The sequence below is a fragment of the Macaca nemestrina genome, chromosome 8 (genome assembly GCF_043159975.1).
Source record: "Macaca nemestrina isolate mMacNem1 chromosome 8, mMacNem.hap1, whole genome shotgun sequence".
Lineage (NCBI taxonomy): Eukaryota > Metazoa > Chordata > Mammalia > Primates > Cercopithecidae > Macaca > Macaca nemestrina.
The window spans coordinates 47,603,745-47,619,017 of record NC_092132.1 but is presented as its reverse complement, the minus strand read 5'-3'; the positions used below and the strand labels follow the sequence as shown (position 1 = coordinate 47,619,017).

Sequence of the window (15,273 nt, the reverse complement as noted above, 5' to 3'; positions counted from 1 at the left end):
TGGCTGCCTACCTGCCCTCTCGTCACACACCCCAAACTCACTTGGCAGTCTGCACAGCTTGCCGGCTTGTGCGCAAAGATCCTGACAGCCTTGAGGAAATAGAACTATAGCAGCAGGGGAAGCTGAGCCAGGGAAACCATCCTGGCCCTTTATTTTCTTTACTTTTGTATTTTATTTTTTGAGACAGGGTCTTGCTCTGTCGCCCAGGCTGGAGTGCAGTGGCACAATCTCGGCTCACTGCCACCTCTACCTCCTGGGCTCAAGCAATTCTCCCACCTCAGCCTCCTGAGTGGCTGGGACCATAGGTGCGCACCACCATGCCTGGCTAATTTTTGTATTTTTAGTAGAGACGGGTTTCACCATGTTGCCCAAGTTGGTCTTGAACTCCTGGGCTTAAGCGATCCGTCCACCTTGGCCTCCAAAAGTCCTGGGATTGCAGGAGTGAGCCACCGTGCCCGGCCTGTCTCTTTATTTTCATCCATCCGCCCTCCCATCCTTTCAAAAAAAGTTACATCCTTGACTTTTTTTTCTTTTAAAGGATAAATCAATTAATTACTTGGATTTTTTTTTTTTTTTTTTTTTTTTGAGTTGCAGTCTCACTTTGTCACCCCAGGCTGGAGTACAGTGGCGCCATCTCGGCTCACTGCAACCTCCACCTCTCAGGTTCAAGTGATTCTCCTGCCTTGGTCTCCCGAGTAGCTGGGATTACAGGTGAGCACTACCATGCCCAGCTAATTTTTGTATTTTTAGTAGAGACAGGGTTTCACCATGTTGGACAGGCTGTTCTTGAACTCCTGACCTCAAGTGATCCACCCGCCTCGGCCTCCCAGAGTGCTGGGATTACAGGCATGAGCCACTGCGCCCGTACTGGATGTTTATTTTCAAGGAGACTTTGTGCAAAGGTACACCTTTGTATGTATGAGAAGACCACTAGAGTTGGTGAAGTCACTTGGATCATTTAGGCTAGCCATTTTACTCTTCTTCTCTAGAGTTAAAGAATGGATGGAAGGCCATGGTTACTGGAGCTGGGAATGCGAGAGTCACCTAGATTTAACCTCTTTGTGAGGAGCAGTAACATTTGGACTAGGACTACCCCCAACCGAGACAACCTCGGAGTGGGAGGCACCCTCACTCTCTTCCCTCCTTGTGATCTCATTCCCTCATCAGAGGGCAGAGGGCAAAAGAGCTGTATGTTGATCGCCCAAACAGATCACTGCCTGGGGCAGAGAACGGGGTGTTGAAGAATGGTTTTGGAATAGCACCAGAAGCCAGCTGGTAGAGCCACTCCACTGCTTATCTTGATGTTCCACCTAACCAAACTGTACATTTCCCTACTTTGCCTACAAGAATACTATAAAAAGCTCTCCTAATGTCTTACTGAAATCTCAGGATGCTATATTAGCCAGGGTTCCCTAGAGGGACAGAACTAATGGGATATATTTAAGGGAGTTTATTGACTTATATGATCACAAGGTGAAGTCCCATAATAGGCCATCTGCAAGTTGAGGAGCAAAGAAGCCAGTGATGGATCATTCTGAGTCCCAAAACCTCAAAAGTAGGGAAGCTGACAGTGCAGCCTTCAGTTTGTGGCTAGTGGCCCAAGAACCCCTGGAAAAACCCCTGGTGTAAGTCTAAGAGTACAAAAGCTGAAGAATTTGGCGTCTGATGTTCGAGGGCAGGAAGCATCCAGCACAGGAGAAAGATGGAAGCCACAAGACTCAGCAAGTCTGCTCTTCCATTTTCTCCTGCCTACTTTATTCTAGCTGGTCTGGCAGCTGATTAGATGGTACCCACCCAGATTGAGGTTGGATCTGCATTTGCCAGTCCACTGACTCAAATGTTAATCTCTTTTGGCAACAGCCTTCACGGGCACACCCAGGAACAATACTTTGCATCTTTCAATCCAGTCAAGTTGACACTACAGATACATTAAGCCTACAGAATCCCTTGGATCCGTTGAGGTCCTGTTTGTCACTGGCTGAGCAGGAACTAGGTCAGCTCTGGTGTCCAGTATTCCTTCTTTCGTGCTCTTTTCCTCACCGGCTGCTTCTCTGATGCATTTTATTGTTGTTGTTGTTGTTTACATTTTAATGTTTTTCAATTCAGGATGTGATTTACAATTTAGCAGAAATTTACTATGAGTATTATTTTTTTCCCCTCTAGATCTCTATGTTGAAAAAATTCAAAGCTTTTAGAGAAGTTGCATGTACAATGAAAACCACATTATTTTTCTCATTAACAATAATTTGTTCTGCCAGATTTAGGAAAAGCAGTTTTAAAAAACCAATAGTTTGGAGTTCATTTTTGTAAAATTATTATTATTATTATTATTTTTTTTTTTTGAGACGGAGTCTCGCTCTGTCGCCCAGGCTGGGATGCAGTGGCCGGATCTCAGCTCACTGCAAGCTTCGCCTCCCCGGTTTACGCCATTCTCCTGCCTCAGCCTCCCAAGTAGCTGGGACTACAGATGCCCGCCACCTCGCCCGGCTAGTTTTTTGTATTTTTTAGTAGAGACAGGGTTTCACCTTGTTAGCCAGGATGGTCTTGATCTCCTGACCTTGTGATCCACCCGTCTCGGCCTCCCAAAGTGCTGGGATTACAGGCTTGAACCACCGCGCCCGGCCACTAAAATTATTTCTTATTAAATATTGAGTAGGTATAAAAGAATATTTATAAAATATTTATTACCTGTAGCCAATCATGGTGCTAAAAGCACTTGTGGACCTGCCAAGTTGGTTTAAGAAATTTTTGGCCGGGTGCGGTGGCCTGTACCTGTAATCCCATAGTGACAATGCCCAGGCAATTGAAACTGCAATGAGCCATGATCGTACCACTGCAACTCCAGCTTGGGAGACCAAACAAGACCCCTTATTTACCAGAGATTGACTAAAGAAAAAAAGAAGTTGAAGGCCGGGCAGGGTGGCTCGTGCTTGTAATCCCAGAACTTTGGGAGGCCGAGGCTGGCAGATCACTTGAAGTCAGGAGTTCGAGACCAGCCTGGCCAACATGGTGAAACCTCCGTCTCTACTGAAAGTTATAAAGAATTAGCTGGGCATGGTGGAGCACACCCGTAGTCTCAGCTACTTAGGGGGCTGAGGTGGGAGACTCGCTTGAGCCTGGGATGTGGAGTTTGCCTTGAGCCAATATTGTGCCACTGCTTTCCAGCCCAGGCGACGGAGTGAGACTCTGTCTCAAAAAATAAAAAAAAAAGATAAAGCAAAGTAGAATGAACCAGATGGTATGGCTGTCTTATAGCGAGCAAGAGAGTGGGACAAGGTGAGGCAAGATTAGAGAGGTAGACATGCTCTGGAATAAAGAGGAACATCAAGGCCTTGATAAGAAGTGGAGGTTTTATTTTAAATAAGATGGAAAGCTATGAAGACTTTGATTAGAGCTTTGAGGCACACATGAGTTTATAAAATAGAAGTTAGACACCTATATATCTATAAAATAATACCTAATTCATGATTTATATAATCCAGTGGACCAGAAGAACAAACATTAAAAAAATCTGTAAACCAATATCCCTTTTTCTATTTAGAGTAATCTCTTAGTATAAAGTTTTTAGCAACTTTATACTAGTTTATTTACAAAATGCCTTTGAGAAGAGACTGAACGTGTTCAAACAGTGGATCCACTACTGATTTGTCTTTTTAAAAAAAATTTATTTTTAATCTTTTGGCAGACATGTGCATTGCCATTGCGATTTCTCTTCTCATGATTCTGATATGTGCTATGGCTACTTACGGAGCGTACAAGGTAAGCAGCTTGCAGTAAGATGCTGGCCTTTTCCTTGGTCTCTTACATGTGTAATCTGTGCTGCTAGAGTCTATAGTAAGTGAGAAGTGACTTTCCAGTTTTCGGTTAAGAATCTCGTTTAAATCTCTCGTTTGTATTATGTGGTACTAGGAAAACCAATATTATAGTCCTGGAATTTTTTTTTTTTTTTTTTTTTTTGGGAAGACAGGCTCTCACTCTGTCACACAGGTTGTAATAGAGTGGTGTGATCTTAGCTCACTGCAATCTCCGCCTCCCAAATTCAAGTGATTCTTCCACCTCAGCCTCCAGAGTAGCTGGGACTATGGGTGTGCGCCACCATACTTTGCTGAGTTTGGTATTTTTTAGTAGGGATGTGATTTCACCATGTTGGGCAGGCTAGTCTCAAACTCCTGACCTCAAGTGATCTACCCACCTCAGCCTCCCAAAATGCTGGGATTACAGGTGTGAGCCACCACACATAGCCAGCCCTGGAAATGTTCACTGAAGCTTCTTTTTGACTGCTTATATTTGGCATACCGGTTTCCATGATGACATGGGTTAATAAATTCCAATTTTTCCATTTCCTTTCAGATTAATAAAATATTTATTTTAATTTAACAAAATATTGTTTTATAATATTGAACACAATAACTTTCTATTTTCTGTTCTGTTTAGCAACGCGCAGCCTGGATCATCCCATTCTTCTGTTACCAGATCTTTGATTTTGCCCTGAACACCTTGGTTGCAATCACTGTGCTTGTTTATCCAAACTCCATTCAGGAATACATACGGCAACTGGTATGTGGACCTCTTACTGCTCCTTTTCATTAATTCTTTTCATTAGGGAAGCTGGTTAAGTAAGGGATGTAGTTACAGAGATACACAGACATTAATTTCAGGATTTTTAGCTTGTAGCTGAATTACCAATAAGAATTTTTTTTTTTTTTTTTTTTTGAGATGGAGTCTTGCTCTTGTTGCCCAGGCTAGAGTGCAATGATGTGATCTTGGCTCACTGCAACCTCTGCCTCCAGGGTCTCAGCCTCCCACCTAGCTGGGATTATAGGCATGCACCAACATACCTGGCTAATTTTGTATTTTTAGTAGAGATGGGGTTTCACTGTGTGGGTCAGGCTGGTCTCGAACTCCTGACCTCAGGTGATCCACCCGTCTCGGCCTCCCAAAGTGCTGGGATTACAGGTGTGAGCTACTGTGTCTGGCCTGATAAGAAAGTTTTGAGGGCCGGGGTTATGATTGGTGGCAGTGATGGCGGTGTTTGATGTGCCTACTTAAATTATAGTCCAGTTACTAATAGTTTTATTTGGTAAAATGTAGTTTTCTCAGTAATCAACAAAGGATAGCTTTTTGCCTCTGCTAGTGTATTGAAAGTGAAACTCTGCTCAAAAACAAACAAACAAAATAATTAGCTGGGAAAGGTGGCACACGCCTGTGACCCTAGCTACTCGGGAGGCTGAGGCAGGAGAATTGCTTGAACGTGGGAGGTGGAGGCTGCAGTGAGCCAAGATCACGCCCTTGCACTCCAGCCTGGGCAACAGAGTGAGACCTCGTCTAAAAAAAAGAAAAATCAGAAGAAAGTGGAACTCTTCTCTATACTAGCTCCCAAATTTGTTTGACCATAGAATCCCTTTCTCAAGCATCATTTTGGGACTAGTTTATGGTTAAATGTCCTTTTGATCATGTGAGTGAATATTTGTGGCAGGGTATTAAGAAGCTTATAATGGTTATGAGGTTGGAATAACTTTATTTTTGAGACAGGGTCTCTGTCACCCAGGCTAGAGTGCAGTGGCGTGATTATGGCTCACTGCAGCATTGACCTCCCAGTCTCACGTGATCCTCCCATCTCAACCTCTTGAGTAGCTGGCACTACAGGCATGCACCACCATGCCCACCTAATTTTTCTTTTTGTATCTTTTGTAGAGATGGGGGTTTCACCATGTTGCCCAGACTTGTCTCAAACTCCTGGACTCAAGTGATCCTCCAGCATTGGCCTCCCAAAGTGCTGGCATTATAGGTCTGACTCACTGTACCAGGCCAACTTCACCGTTTTTTTTGTTTGTTTGTTTTTTTGAGACAGAGTCTCACTGTCACCCAGGCTGGAGTGCAGTGGTGCAATCTCGGCTCTCTGCAACCTCCGCCTCCCTGGGTTCAAGCCATTCTTTTGCCTCATTCTCCCGAGTAGCTGCGATTATAGGTACCCACTACCATGCCTGGCTAATTTTTTGTATTCTTAGTAGAGATGGGGTTTCACCATCTTTTCCAGGCTGGTCTCAAACTTTTAGCCTCAAGGGATCCACCCTCATCGGCCTCCCAGAGTGCTGGGAATACAGGCACCCACTACCATGCCCGGTTAATTTTTGTATTTTTTTAGTAGAGGTGGGGTTTTGCCATGTTGACCAGGCTGGTCTCGAACTCCTGACCTCAGGTGATCCGCCCGCCTTGACCTCCCAAAGTGCTGAGATTACAGGCATGAGCCACCATGCCCAGCCTGCAACCTCAATGTTCTGGGCTCAAGTCATGCTCCCACCTTAGCCTCCCAAGTAGTTTGGACTACAGACATGCACCACCATGCCCGGCTAAATTTGTATTTTTAGTAGAGATGGGGTTTGACTATGTTATCCAGGCTGGTCTCAAACACCTGTACTCAAGCAATCTGCCTGCCTCAGCCTCTCAAAGTGCTGAAATTACAGGCGTGAGCCACTGTGCTTAGCCAAGTTATTTTATTAATAAAAGAATAAAGTTGGCCGGGCGCGGTGGCTCAAGCCTGTAATCCCAGCACTTTGGGAGGCCAAGGCGGGTGGATCACGAGGTCAGGAGATCGAGACCATCCTGGCTAACATGGTGAAACCCCGTCTCTACTAAAAATACAAAAAACTAGCCGGGCGTGGTGGCGGGCGCCTGTAGTCCCAGCTACTCGGAGGCTGAGGCGGGAGAATGGCATGAACCTGGGAGGTGGAGCTTGCAGTGAGCCGAGATTGCGCCACTGCACTCCAGCCTGGGCGACACAGCGAGACTCCGTCTCAAAAAAAAAAAAAAAAAAAAAAGAATAAAGTTGCATGATCTGATCACAAAGAATGACGATTTTATTTCTTAGATATTTTGTCCCAAGTGAAAGAAGACTGAAAACCATTAGGTGGTGTTCACCCTGGTGAGCAGGAGCCAAGCACGAGTCATGGGCCTTCTCCATGTTCTTCCTCAACATTGGAAACAACTTTGTTTCAGAATATTGTTCATGAGGAATCCCAACACATAGTGTTGAACAGTGAAGAAGAGATAAAAGATGAGATAGCACAGTAGGCCTCCTTCCCATTCACTTGCCTAGGCCAGTGATGTAGGCGTTGATCATTGCTGTGTGAGTGTTTTGTGGGGAAAGTCTAGCAACTCCCTTTAACCATAGTAGCCGACTTTGGTCCTCCTGAGAAGGTTCCCTTTGACCTGGTTGTTAAGCATTGTGGATGGTAGTGCTTATTTTGCCCTGCCCTGGAAGTACTTGCTAGTATAAGAGAATATGCTGTCTTGGGAGAAGTACCATCAACACAAATGCTCTTTGCAAAGAAGCCATCATTTTAGTAGGTTTCTGTTCCTTGCCCTGCATATGCCCTTTAGAATGGTTCAGAACTTTTTTTTTTTGAGACATGGTCTGGCTCTGTTGCCCAGGTGGCTGGAGTGCAGTGGCATGATCTCGGCTCACTGCAACCTCCCGCACCAGGGCTCGAGTGATTTGCTCACCCCAGCCTCCCAAGTAGCTGAGCTGGGCGACAGAGAGAAACTCCGTTTAAAAAAAAAAGGAATGGTTCAGAACTTGCAGAGAATCCAAATTTCAGAGATCCCTGGATATACAAAATGTCCCTGGATACAGATCACTGACTTCTTTTATATGGTAGGAGGGCAGAGTCAGGCTAGAAATTTTGCATTCATCCTAAATAATAGCTGTCTGCTTTAATCAGTTGCTTTCTGATAAGCATGTCTGAATTGGTGCCCAAGGAATACTGTCTGGAATGATTAATGAGATTTACTAATGAGGCCCTTTTCTTTTGCAGCCTCCTAATTTTCCCTACAGAGATGATGTCATGTCAGTGAATCCTACCTGTTTGGTCCTTATTATTCTTCTATTTATTAGCATTATCTTGACTTTTAAGGTAAGCATGAAGATTTTACTTATAGTCTAAAAATATTAAGTGTATTCCTGAATGCCAAAGAAGTAAACAAACTTTGGTCAGTTTGTCTTTCTTTGGACATCCAAATTGCTTTTTTTTTTTTTTTTTTTTTGAGACGGAGTCTCGCTCTGTCGCCCAGGCTGGAGTGCAGTGGCCGGATCTCAGCTCACTGCAAGCTCCGCCTCCCGGGTTCGGGCCATTCTCCTGTCTCAGCCTCCTGAGTAGCTGGGACTACAGGCGCCCGCCACCTCGCCCGGCTAGTTTTTTGTATTTTTTAGTAGAGACGGGGTTTCACCGTGTTAGCCAGGATGGTCTCGATCTCCTGACCTAGTGATCCGCCCGTCTCGGCCTCCCAAAGTGCTGGGATTACAGGCTTGAGCCACCGCGCCCAGCCCCAAATTGCTTTTTGATTTCCTAAGATTACAGTTCCTATGCTGTCTGTATTAGAGGTAAACACTAACCAAAATTCCACAGTTTGATCAAGGAGTCCAAAATATATTTGGACAGAGATAAGTTAACATAATGTTATACATTACATAGTATATAATACTGCAAGGTCTGTTACACGGTCTGTGTAGTGAATATTCTTTTGTAATTTTTTGCTAAAAGTGTAGTATTTTCTGAATATTGTTCTATCGCAATCCATTATATGAATATCATTATTTAATAAATTACCTGTTGTTGAACATTGAGACATTTCACTTAAATATATTCACTGCAACCCTGTTAAGTAGACCCTTATATTTATGCATTTATCTCAAGATAAATTTCTTTATTTTTTTGTTTTGTATTTTTTATTTTTTGAGACAGAGTCTCACTCCGTTGCCCAGGCTGGAGTACAGTGGCGCAACCTTGGCTCACTGCAAGCTTCACCTCCCGGGTTCATGGCATTCTCCTTCCTCAGCCTCCCCAGTAGCTGGGACCACAGGCGCCCACCACAAGCCCGGCTAATTTTTTTGTATTTTTAATAGAGATGGGGTTTCACCATGTTAGCCAGAATGGTCTCGATCTCCTGACTTCGTGATCCGCAGGAGAATGGTGCGAACCCAGGAGGCAGAGCTTGCAGTAAGCTGAGATCGTGCCACTGTACTCCAACCTGGGTGACAGAGCGAGACTCCATCTCAAAAAAAAAAAAAAAAAAAAAATGAAATGTTGGGGTGGTCAGACTCAACACTAGGTCTGCGAAGTCCGGCGGAGTCAAAGGAATGAGACAAGTTAAGAGTACACAGGGTCTCTACTAAAAAAAAAATGCAAAAAACTAGCCGGGCGAGGTGGCGGGCGCCTGTAGTCCCAGCTACTCGGGAGGCTGAGGCAGGAGAATGGCGTGAACTCGGGAGGCGGAGCTTGCAGTGAGCCGAGATCCGGCCACTGCACTCCAGCCTGGGCGGCAGAGCGAGACTCCATCTCAAAAAAAAAAAAAAGAGTACACAGGGTGGGTCCAGGGGTCCAATGCCAGTTTGGAGGCTGCGAAGGCCCCGAGCTCTGGGAGCCCATACTATTGGTAATCAAACAAAGAAGCAGGTAGTGAGGACGTGCGGATATGGGGGTAGACAGGTGAGGACGTGAGAATAGAAAGGTAGCGGTGCATCAGGCATAGCTGTGACGGTTTAACATATGCTCTGGTACTTGAGATAAGGGAGAACAGGTTCTTCTAATTCGAGATACAATCAATTTATGATCTTTGGAGAGCAAGGAGCAAGGAGCCAGTGAGTCTGGACACATTCCAGAGGCTACAAGGGGTTTTATGCCCTGAGCCCTGGGTTCTGTCCAAGCCACGAGGGGTTTTATGCCCTGGACTTAGATTGTAGTGTGACAGGGCAGCTTTCCACCCTTTGGCACAGTTTGGTGTTCCATGGGCCACAAGGGGTTTTAGACCCTGGACTCAGAACATGTTCCAAGACTCTTTTACGTTATGTCAGACAAGCAAGCCTTGCCTCAGCTCTTCTGCCAACATACATACATACATACAGACAGACAGACAAATAATGAAAGAAAATCAATTGAGTCTAAATTTCTATCATAAAACACATGATTTCGGGTGTCATTCAGTAGTTAAGGATGTGAGTGAATTTTACACACAGATGTTGGTCCTTACTGCCTTACAGCTCCAGCTCCTCCGTTCTAGCTTCTTGGCTGCTATTTGACCCCCAAGCCCATGAGGCTAGGGCTGCCTACCATCCAGGCTGCAGGCAGAGCTGGCAGTGCCCCCTGGTGAAAGGCCACAGACTACATCTCACTCATTGTAGTTTGTCTTTGAAGGGTAGACTCCCTTTTGACTTCTGCATGTTTTTGGTTACTCTCCCATGACTTAAAATTTGTGCATGAGTAATTTTTCTAGATTTTATAAATCTTACCTGCAGGAAGGTTAGTCTGACCAAGGTAACTCTGCCATTACCAGAAACTCGGAAGCTAGAACCTCCCAATTATCTTTAAAAAGACTTTTTAAATCTTTTAAACATTTTCACTAGTACTTATTTGAAATGCCCACATCACATTTTGAGTCAGAGGACCTAGGGTTGGCTTCTGTCAGTATGACTTCTATTTTATTTTATTTATTTATTTTTAAAGGCACAACCATGTTCATCATTGCTAGTCATGTAGTCTAAATTAGCAAAACCATAGCAGAATAAAATATAATACTGGTTGATGTATTTATACAGATATTAAAAGATATTTTTGAATGCACTTTAAAAAAATTTTTTGTGGGTACATAGTAAGTATGTGTATTTATGGGGTATATGAGATATTTTGGTACAGTGCAGAATAATCACATCATGGAAAATTGGGTGCCCATCCCCTTAAGCATTTAGTTATACTCTTTTAGTTATTTTTTAGTTATTTATTTTTTTGAGACAGAGTGTCGCTCTGTCGCCCAGGCTGGAGTGCAGTGGCACGATCCCGGCTCACTGCAAGCTCCGCCTCCCTGGTTCAAGTGATTCTCCTGCCTCAGCCTCCCTAGTAGTTGGGACTACAGGCGTGTGCCATCACGCCTGGCTAATTTTTTGTGTTTTTAGTAGAGACAGGGTTTCATCATTTAGCCAGGATGGTCTCAATCTCCTGACTTTGTGATCTTCCCACCTCGGCCTCCCAAAGTGCTGGAATTACAGATGTGAGCCACCACACCTTTTACTTATTTTTAAATGTTGTCAATACTACCTTTAGCTTTGTGGTCAGAGCCTTGGTTTCTTTATTTACTAAATAGTGGTAATTAATAAAACATTCTGCAGCATGACTGAGATAATGGAAGGTGCTTCATTTATTCAGCAAATATTTATTGAGAAACTCTCAGTGGCAGATTCTGTTCTAGTACTATGGTTTGGTAATGAATAAGAAAAATCCTTGCCCTATGGTGCTTTTATAAATTGCAAAACACAAATATTGTCTCATAAATGGGGCCATACTAATTGTTCACATCAATGTCTCCAACATGGGAGAAATGTATACGCGTGTGTGTGATAAAATTTTATTTTATATATTTTTATTATATATATTATATAATTTTTTTTATAGATGAGGGGGGTCTTACTATGGTGCCCAGGCTGGTCTCAAACTTTTGGCCTCAAGTAATTCTCCTGCCTCAGCCTCCCCCAGTGTTGGGATTATAAGTGTGAGCCAGTGGGCCCTGGCCAGTGCCTTCATTTTTATATCCCTCCCAGCACTAAACTGATGTGTTGGCACCCAGAGACTCCATAAGTATTAGTTTTTATTTTTATTTTTATTTTTTTCAAGACAGGGTCTTGTTCTGTGGCCCAGGCTGGAGAGAAGTGGCCTGGTGTGATCTTACCTCACTGCCACCTCTGTGTCCCAGGCTCTGGTGATCCTCCCGCCTGGCCAGTAGTAGCCGGTACTGTAGGCACACACCATCACACCTGGCGAATTTTTCCATTTTTATTAGAGATGAGGTTTCGCTATGTCACCCAGGCTGGTCTGGAACTCCTGGGCTCAAGTGATCCATCTGCCTCTTCCTCCCAAAGTGCTGGGATTATAGGCATGAGCCACCTCGCGTAACCAAGACTCAGTAATTGTTAGTATAGATTAATAGGAGTATGCATGTTTTGGTTTCATATACTGGTTCACTGGATTAGTGCCTCTCATCACCAAAATTTACTCCTACTCTGTGATAAGTGTTATCACCACGATTCTTTGAAGCCCCAAAACAAGGCACTTGTCAGCTTTGCTCTGTCCTAAGAGAGAAAAGGAAGCAGTGAGGAAGAAAAGGAAGCAGAAAAGGAAGAATCTATCAGTGCAAGTTAATTTGGGAAATACACTAAATAGTTCTTTTTTTTTTTTTTGAGACAGTCTCGCTGTCGCCCAAGGTGGAGTGCAGTGATGCAATCTTGGCTCACTGCAAGCTCCGCCTCCGGGTTAACTCCATTCTCCTGCTTGAGCCTCCCGAGTAGCTGGGACTGTAGGTGCCCACCACCACGCCCAGCTAATTTTTTGTATTTTTAGTAGAGATGGGGTTTCACCATGTGAGCCAAGATGATCTCGATCTCCTGACCTCGTGATCTGCCCACCTCGACCTCCCAAAGTGCTGGCATTACAGGCGTGAGCCACCATGCCCGGCCCACTAAATAGTTCTAATTCAATATTGCAGAAGTGTCAAATAAGAAATAAGGTCAATGAAAGAAGTACCTGGGCTTTTAAAGACAGCACGTCAAGGTTTCTCACCTTTTGGAATGTGTAGTAGGTGAATGCATGTGGCCTTGCAAAGGCCCTTGAGACTGCCTATTCTGGGCATTCCATACAAATACAATCATCATGCAATATGTTTTTTTGGTTGTGTGCGTTTTCTTTTTTTTGAGACAGAGTCTCACTCTGTCACCCAGGCTGGAGTGCAGTGGCGCAGTCTCGGCTCACTGCAGCCTCTACATCCCAGGTTCACTCAAGTCTCCTGCCTCAGCCTCCCACATAGCCGAGATTACAGGCATGCGTCACAATGTCTGGCTAATTTTTGTATTTTTAGTGGAGACGGGGTTTCACCATGTTGGCCAGGCTGGTCTCAAACTCTTGGGCTCAAGTGATCCACCCATCTCGGCCTCCCAAAATGCTGGGATTACAGGTGCGAGCCATCGTGCCCAGTCCCATTATTATTATTATTTATTTATTTATTTATTTTGGAGATGGAGTCTCGCTCTGTCACCCAGGGTGGAGTGCAGTGGCACAATCTTGGCTCACTGCCACCTCCACCTCTGGGGTTCAAGCAATTCTCCTGCCTCAGCCTCCTAACTGGGACTACAGGTGCATGCTGCCACATGCAGCTAATTTTTTGTATTTTAGTAGAGATGGAGTTTCACAGTGTTGCTCAGGCTGTTCTCGAACTCCTGAACTCAGGCAATCCACCTGCCTTGGCCTCCCAAAGTGTTAGGATTACAGGCGTGAGCTGCCGCGCCTGGCCCCGGCCCCATTATTTTTATTGTTGTTAATACCACATTGTTTGGATGGTGCCGCATTTTGTCTATCCATTCATCAGCTGAGGGACATTTGGGTTGCTTCTACTTTTTGGCTATTATGAATAATGCTGCTGTGAACATTCAAGTTTTTGTGTGGATGTATATTTTCATTTTATTGGGTATATATTATATACATACTATGTAATACCTAGGAGCCTAGGAGTGGAATTGCTGGGTCATGTTGTAACTCTGTTTAACCTTTCGAGGACGTGCCAGACTTTTCCAGAGTGGCTGCAACCATTTTACATTCTCATAAGCGACGTATTTCCTGGATTTTAGCAATCTAGTTTCTTGATGTGTTTAAACTTCTTTTAATCAAAGAATTTTAATGTTAAGGGATTTTGAAATCATTTAATTCTAATCCAGTTACACATGATAGTTCATAGCTTAAACATCTTCCATGAACTCACGTTTCATTTCTAAGCAGTATTTATGTTGGACATTAATTTTAAGTATCTTCGTCTGGATATTTCATTAATAAAGGGGAAATGTTTTAGTGAATTTTATTGACTGTGAGATGAATTTATATGCTATGAAATTTTTTTAAAGAAATTGACTTGTGTAATAAAATCATAGATAATCATGTAGAAGAAAAATTTCCAAAGAAGCAGTTAAAATATGGTGATAAATGAGTTAATACGTTTGATTGTTCTGTGAATTTAGGAGCAATAAATGTTAATTGTGTGCTTATTCTTTCCAGATACCTATTCTTAGAAATTTCTCATTCAACTCTCAACCCCTCCCCTCCCCCACCTTCCCCCAGTACCACCCCCACATCCCCACTGGTGTAATAGAATACGGCTTCAGTAGCACATTGTGGCAAGAAGTGACTATACCCAACATTTGTACTTTCAGGGACTTTTGGTTTAGTAGAGCTGTTATAATATGTGTATTTATTGCTTATGTTAATAAAAGTTTTATAATATGGCTTTATCTGTGTGGTATTCGAAAGTACCTGCAGTTTGAAAATTAAAAATCTGATAATCACTCCTCATTTTCAGGGTTACTTGATTAGCTGTGTTTGGAACTGCTACCGATACATCAATGGCAGGAACTCCTCTGATGTCCTCGTTTATGTTACCAGCAATGACACTACGGTAGGTATGATGTCACTTATGGTAGAGATCTCGCCCACACCTCTACTGTATGATTATCTTGAAATGTTTCTACTGTTTGTTACATTTTTACTGTTATTGAAACATACTCATGAGCTGCTTAGTTATCAAAAGATTCATCTTAGTTATCAAAATATTTAACTATGAAGTTAAATGACATGTATTTTGTTTTTCTTACAGGATATTAAAATGTAGATGGCTCAACTCTGGTTTATTTTAAAATATGTTACAGATAGATAATATATGTACCTTACTGTAATTATTTATCTTAAATCTGCATTATTTTTATTTTTTTGTTCCATTTTTTTAAATTATACTTTAAGTTCTAGGGTACATATGCACAACGTGCAGGTTTGTTACATATGTATACATGTGCCATGTTGGTGGGCTGCACCCATTAACTCGTCATTTACATTAGGTATATCTCCTAATGCTGTCCCTCCCCTCTACCCCCTCCCCACAATAGGACCTGGTGTGTGATGCTCCCCTTCTTGTGTCCAAGTGATCTCATTGTTCAATTCCCACCTATGAGTGAGAACATCGGGTATTTGGTTTTCTGTTCTTGCGATAGTTTGCTGAGAATGATGGTTTCCAGCTGCATCCATGTCCCTACAAAGGACACAAACTCATCCTTTTTTATGGCTGCATAGTATTCCATGGTATATATGTGCCACATTTTCTTAATCTAGTCTGTCACTGATGGACATTTGGGTTGATTCCAAGTCTTTGCTATTGTGTTAAATCTGCATTATTAAACCATGGTATATAATTCTA

At 43.2% G+C, this 15,273-nt stretch overlaps 1 protein-coding gene across 1 annotated transcript in view; it reads left to right on the top strand.

Annotated features, from left to right (window-relative positions):
* Nucleotides 1-15,273, top strand: part of LOC105476094 (lysosomal protein transmembrane 4 beta) — a 75,574-nt gene that overhangs the window by 32,753 nt on the left and 27,548 nt on the right. Inside the window, 4 exon segments of the mRNA XM_011731744.3 lie at nucleotides 3,686-3,759; nucleotides 4,435-4,557; nucleotides 7,815-7,913; nucleotides 14,386-14,481. Of these exon segments, the coding sequence (XP_011730046.1) occupies nucleotides 3,686-3,759; nucleotides 4,435-4,557; nucleotides 7,815-7,913; nucleotides 14,386-14,481 (392 nt within the window).